We start from the raw sequence: 6,843 nt of genomic DNA, 5'->3' as shown, positions 1-6,843 counted from the left end.
TTATTTTGACCAACCTCCCAAACAAATTATGGAAAAACATATAGAGAACAATTTTTTGAAAAACTAAATTGTCTTAGAAAAAAAAATGGGGAATGTACAGTCCAACTTTAACACATAGGACTTTGAATTTTTTATTTTACCATAGAGCCTTATTTGAGTAGGGGCACTTTAGTCTTTGGGACTTTTTAGACCCCAAATATATCGGTTGGGATCATAGTTTTTGTGGTTTATATAAATTTACCAATATATGTGTGTTAGTTCTCTTTTTCTACCAAAAAATAAATACATTGGTCAATATATTTATCGTTGGTTGAATTAATAATAATAACATATATAAATAAAAAAACAGTACTTAAGCAACTCGCATTTTAAGTCTATTTATAATCACTATTTTAAAATCTGAACCATTATAAAAATTGTGAGAGTTTGAACTGAAATTCTTAGGTGAGATTGAAAGGTTGCAACTTCATCTTATAAAAGTTGTAGATTTAATAATAAATTATTGCAATTTTTATTTATTGTGTGGAGATTTTTTTACTGCTTTCCCAACAATCAATACGTTAAAAAAAATTCACATACACCATATCCACTTAGTTTTAAATTGGGGTCGTAGATGCAGAACCAAACATGCACTTATGAACTTTTCGAATTGACTTAGTTTGCAACTAATACAAATAAATAAATCTTTATGTGAGTCAAAAAAAAAATCTTTATGCATTATTATTTTTAAGTTTGTCAAAATAATTTATAAAAAAATAGCTTATTAATATACAATTTTCACCAATGAAAAATTATAAATTAATGAAAAAATTTATTTATTTATCTAAACTATTTTTCATAAACAAAAAATAAGATAATTAAAAAAAAGTTAATCTAAACTTACCCTACTTCCTTAATCTTGGGTCAAGAATGAAAGAATACCCATCCCACCTAGTCAGTAGTCACCCACGAGTCCCACCCCTTGATTTTTTCACTTTCCTCTTTAGTCTCAAAAAGCATTAAACTTTTTGGGAAACAAGAACATGAAACTCGGCAAAAATTGATTTTTTATTTTTATTATTTTTTTATTTATTTATTTAGAGTAACTCACTCATTCATTCACTCCCTCACTCACTCCACTTTTTATTCTTTTCATTACCTTTGCTTCTCAACTTTCCTTCGTTTTCTTCAATTCCCATTCCTCAATAACAACAAACAAAAACAAAAACATCATCATACATAATATACTATTTTAATATTAATTAATATTAATACTATTGTTCTTGTTATTTCTTTTGTTTTGTTTTGTCCTTTCCTTATTCGTTTCGATCGGATCTGAACCCTCTTCACAAATTTTTTCAGAAACTCAAATCAAAGTATCATAACTTTCTGGGTTTTTTTCTATGATCATGGAACAGCTTTTTTCTCTCTTCAATTTCATTGCAAAGTTACTCCTTTAATCAGGTTTGTTACTGTGTTTTATACCCTTTTTCTTCCTTTCTTTGTGGATACTCTTCAATTATTGTTCTTTGTAGTATAATTAAAGATAAAGAACAAAAAAACTTTAACTTTGAGTGTTATTACAATTTTTGGAATCTAAAAACCTTTGATTTTTTTTTAATCTATGGTTAGTGTCTTGATAATCCAGAGTTTGGCCCGAGGTAAGTAAAGTCTGACAAAGAATTATTTTTTACCAAGGATTGAACTTGGGTTTTGAAGATTTTGTTTTGTTCATGTTGACTCTTACTAAGTTTGTGAAAGACTCAAACTTTGATATAATCAAAGTCTTTATGAATTTTGTCAATTATTTTCTTTTGGGTTAGAGGGGTTTGCTTTTTCTATATTTGGATGGTTTTCTAGTGATTTTTAATTTTAGAAATTTTTGAGCCATTTTATTTAATTTTAGAAATTTTTGAGCCATTTTATTTGATTTAATTTTATTTTTAGAAATTTTTGATCCATTTTAATTAATTTTATTTTAAGCTGCAATATTTGTGTTACTATTTTTTTGTCATAAGATTATGTAACTGTGAATTTTGAGTTTTTTTAATGATTAAATCTCTAATTTTTCGGCTGATTTGGATTTTGCAGCTTATTAAGAATTTCTTGATGGACTCACCTGTTGATGGAGTTGAGTGTTCACCAGAAGTTTATAATAATTCTGTTTCTGGCGTAATGGATCACAATCCTCCTTCGACATCTGGTGTTCCGGGCTCTTCCCGACCGCCTTTAATGGCATCATCTAGAAGAACTCAAGGAAGGATGAAAGACTCTTATCAGGAACCTAATGATGTGAGCCGTGCCGATACTTTTGAAAGTTGTTTGGCAAAGAATATTTCCAATATCGAAACAAAATTGTGTATTAGTGATGATTCCACTAATCACAACTCCGACGAGATATTAGAATCTGACATATTAGGTTCGTCAAAAGGATTTGCGGATCAGACAAACTCGGAGATTATGTTTTGCTCAAGTCCTCAGAGTAGTTTTTATTCTGCCGCTGCTTATTCAGAAGCCAAAGAAAGTTTCACTAATACCGGAATCAAGGAATCTGTTAGTGTTGATAAGTCGGTTGAAAGCGGGGAGGTTACTAATTCGGGGGAGAGCAGGAAGACGAGTATCTGTAGAGGGAGTACTGGAAGTGACGTTAGCGATGAAAGCAGCATCAGTAGTTTGAGCAGTTCTTTGTATAAACCACATAAAGCGAATGATGTAAGATGGGAAGCAATTCAAGCTATTCGAGTTCGAGATGGTGGATTGGAAATGAGACATTTCAGGTTGTTGAAGAAATTGGGATGTGGAGACATAGGAAGTGTATATCTAGCAGAATTAAGTAGCACAAAGACTTGTTTTGCTATGAAAGTGATGAACAAGACTGAATTGTCGAGTCGTAAGAAGCTTCCGAGGGCTCAGACAGAAAGAGAGATATTGCAGTCTCTAGATCATCCATTTTTACCTTCATTGTACACACACTTTGAGACGGAGTCATTCTCTTGCTTGGTTATGGAGTTTTGTCCTGGTGGGGATCTCCATGCTCTCCGGCAACGACAACCTGGGAAGTATTTTTCAGAACATGCTGCAAGGTTAGCAATTTATTTTTGTTCCCAATGTAAATGAAATTGAAAAGCTGTACTGTTACAATGCCTTTTGGATCATGATAACTTTTAGTATATTTTGTCACATGCCACTAAGGCCTTGTTTGGATGGAAAATCGGATTAATTTAGTGCTTATAGCCTAAATGCTTTTGTATAAGTTATTTTTGTAACAAAGTAACAAAAGAGTTAATATGTTTTAACATAAGCAGCTATCCCGGAGAGCTTATGGAAATCCGCTGAAAACAACTTATGGACATGTTATAAGCTGTTTCTATATACTCTCCCAAAATAGTCTCACAAGTGTGTATGCCGGTAGATAAACTCAACTAAGCCAATCCAGAGTCCAGACAGGCTCTAATAGTAATTCTTTGCGACGATCAACTCTCTAGCTACATGAGAAACTGAGCAAAACTTGGCTCAACATTTCCAAATAGCGAAGATATTCTTTTCCACTAATATTGTTTGATAAAAGCACAAGATTTCTCAACTATTTATGAATGTCTTCCAAATTTGATACAATTATGCTTCCTTTAATTGTCTATTGTACCTTTTTTGCCTTCTTAAATAAATACTTTAGTTATCTACTTCGCCCTTTTTCCACAGTTATGACATTCCGAATGAATTTAATAAACTTTGTTATTGCTTACTGGTCCTACAAATCCCTTTTTTCTTGTCACTTTTCACTTCAAGTGTCGTGAATGCCACGTGACTTGGCTTTCTTACAAGTCTCGAGATATGTAATAAATATCAGTATTTATTATGTTCTTATATAGGATTCCTCATTCGAAGTGAGGTAGACTACTCAAGAATTTTACATTTCATTTCTCTTGTAATTTCGAATTGGATAAATAATTCAGTAAAAAGAAAAATAAATGTATCAATGAAATGTTGCTCGGACTTTATTGAATTTGTTGGTTTCTTGTCGATAACTTCTGCACTTGATCAACAGCTAAAAAGAAACCTATGGAGTATATATCAGTTCATTTGGCCTCTAATAGCATACTAGGTTGAAGTCACCCCTGCATCTCATATTATATTTTTGACAAATATATGATCGAGCTGTTTCTATGTAGCTCTCAATAATATGTTTAGCAGGCATGCACGGCATAAACACTTTCTTTTTTATGTTTTGAGAAGTAAGCATGTTTTCATTTTCATAATGCGTACTATGCAGGTTTTATGTGGCAGAAGTTCTCCTTGCTTTGGAGTATTTGCACATGCTCGGAATCATCTACAGAGACCTCAAACCCGAGAACGTGTTGGTGAGAGAAGATGGTCACATAATGCTATCAGATTTCGACCTCTCTCTAAGGTGCGCCGTCAGTCCAACTCTAGTAAAATCAGCAAATTCTAACTTAGAGACAAAAAGCTCAGGATACTGCGTTCAACCCGCTTGCATCGAACCAACTTGTGTTATTCAGCCAGACTGCATCAAACCTTCTTGTTTCACGCCACGTTTTCTACAAAGCAAGTCCAAGAAGAAAGAAAAGAAGTTGAAACCTAAGAATGATGTGCACAATCAGGTGACACCTCTGCCCGAGCTTATGGCCGAGCCCACAAATGCCCGATCAATGTCCTTCGTAGGCACGCACGAGTACCTTGCGCCTGAAATCATCAAAGGTGAAGGTCATGGAAGTGCTGTAGACTGGTGGACATTTGGGATATTCTTATACGAGCTTTTGTTCGGTAGAACGCCATTCAAAGGTTCAGCAAATCGGGCAACTTTATTTAATGTAGTTGGGCAGCCCTTAAGATTTCCGGAATCTCCAAGTGTTAGCTTTGCTGCCAGGGATTTGATTAGGGGTTTACTTGTGAAAGAGCCTCAGCATCGTCTTGCCTATAGACGCGGAGCTACAGAGATTAAACAACATCCATTCTTTCAAAATATTAACTGGGCGCTGATCCGTTGCGCCACTCCTCCGGAAGTGCCAAGACAGGCCATGAAAGCAGCCCTCACACCTGAGAAGAAACCGCCTGGAGTGAAGCCTGCTGGTAACTATTTAGATATTGATTTCTTTTGATCCCTATCGCTGTTTTCTACTTTGAACTAATTATTTTGCATCTTTTATTTTTCGTTGTTGTTCGTCTACGGTTCTTTCCATTGTATAAAAGAATGCAACTCTTGTTTACGCGCTTGTAAGAAACTCCAAATTGTTTTAAATTGATGAACAAAGTCTCTCTGGTCTATTAATTTATTCTCGTTCATTTGCAATGTTTTTTGGTATGAATATTTGTTCCTTTATTATTAAATGTGCATAAAACTTGGCTATTGTGCATAGTCAATTAGATAGGGTGGTAACTCTATGCAAATTATCAATAACATTCTCATGAAAATTATTGTGAAGTAAAATTTATGATTTGCAACTAACAAAGATGTGTAAGTGTTGGATGTAATTTGAACTAAACCGGTCTGTTCAACCTAATGAACTAGTAACTGGCTAGTTTTCCGGTTAGTTTGATATCGGTTGTACTGTAGTTTGGTTGAATTAAAGTTGAATCAGTTCATCCGTAGTTTGTTCAACCAGTTTTTATTTTTTGCATTTTCTTATGTACTGTACTGATAGCCGTGTTTATTGAATCAATCAAACCTCGTCAATTTAATTTTCGGTTTGGTTTTTAAAACATTGTTCTGTTCATGCGTCGTTATTAATAGAATAGAAAAATAATGTTATGGTTGCAGCTGGCCATTTGTCACCCTCTAGGTGGTTATTGCCGTTAATGAGTAACAATAATCAACGCTGAGATAAGTCACTTGTACTAAAGTCAAGTTTATTTCATTTTTTGGTCAAGGAAAAAGTTTTTTATTTATTTTATTTTTGATAATGAAAGCCAAGTTTATTCTAAGGTGTATTAGATTAACTAATGATACTTGCACGGTTCTAAAACCCATATACCAGATTAACTAATAGGGTATTTGAGTCTTACATACGGGCTAACATTTAAATATGAGAAAGTGATGGAAATAGAAAACATGAGGGGATCTCTTTCGGCTTAATCAGAGATCATGAGTTTGAATTCTGCAACGGTGTTAGATTCTCTTGATGGATAATTTTGTCACCCTGGCTCGAGAGATTTTAAACAGACCCCCCACACCCAAGGGAAACAACTCGAACCTGACTTTTGCTCATTTTACAACCAATTTTTGTAAAGATGAATTTGGTTAAATGTAAAAACCTAATACAACTAATATGAACTCTGTTTTGAGCAATTGAGTGGTGTGTAGATAGCTAGAATGCTTACTTGCCTATGCCGAGGTATATATAGTAGGCTGGTTGGTTACCAAATTCCATCGGGAAAGATCGTTACTCTCATAATGAAGCAACTCAAATTTTGGCTTGATGCCAAGTGCGTGTTGTGGTCAACTCTTGATCCCACTCAATGGTTGAGATTGCAATCCGTGCGAGAGGGTGAGTTTCGTTTTGGGCGCTGCTTTTCCTCAGCCCTTGCTGCTAAAACTCATCCATGTTTTTGGAAGTATACATATGGACTATACAAATTATCTGAAAGTACACATTTGAACGACAATAATCTCTTAGTATGCCCTTCAATTGTTAATAAAAGCACATTCCTTGAACTTGGAAGTGTATTTTGAACATATAAGGGGGAAATTGACAAACTAGTCAAATTATCTTATCTACAAGCACACAATTGAACAACAATAATTAGGTATTTTTTCGGGTCCATATATCGAACTAATGTCGGGGATTAGAAAAGTATCCTCTCGTGATTTGTCTCTAGGTTCTCTATATCGACTTTCTATGTTGGGTC

General features: G+C 34.1%; 1 protein-coding gene across 1 annotated transcript; it reads left to right on the top strand.

Moving 5' to 3' along the window:
* The first annotated feature begins 939 nt into the window (after window positions 1-939).
* LOC123889029 (protein kinase PVPK-1-like) lies at window positions 940-5,266 on the top strand. The gene is made up of 3 exons (XM_045938202.1): window positions 940-1,443; window positions 2,071-3,062; window positions 4,250-5,266. The coding sequence occupies exons 2-3, from the start codon at window positions 2,089-2,091 to the stop codon at window positions 5,094-5,096; spliced, it is 1,821 nt and encodes a 606-aa protein (XP_045794158.1). The 5' UTR covers window positions 940-1,443; window positions 2,071-2,088; the 3' UTR covers window positions 5,097-5,266.
* Window positions 5,267-6,843: the final 1,577 nt, after the last annotated feature.

This window comes from Trifolium pratense, linkage group LG6 (genome assembly GCF_020283565.1).
Source record: "Trifolium pratense cultivar HEN17-A07 linkage group LG6, ARS_RC_1.1, whole genome shotgun sequence".
NCBI lineage: Eukaryota > Viridiplantae > Streptophyta > Magnoliopsida > Fabales > Fabaceae > Trifolium > Trifolium pratense.
The sequence above is the reverse complement of the archived record's forward strand: the minus strand, read 5'-3'. Positions and strand labels throughout refer to the sequence as shown.

What these genes read in the sequence shown, in the direction of transcription:
- LOC123889029 (XM_045938202.1), top strand. Translation starts at nt 2,089, where the DNA reads ATGGACTCACCTGTTGATGGAGTTGAGTGTTCACCAGAAGTTTATAAT. An exon ending in TTTTCAGAACATGCTGCAAG is followed by an intron (nt 3,063 to 4,249) that starts GTTAGCAATTTA and finishes CGTACTATGCAG; the next exon opens with GTTTTATGTGGCAGAAGTTC.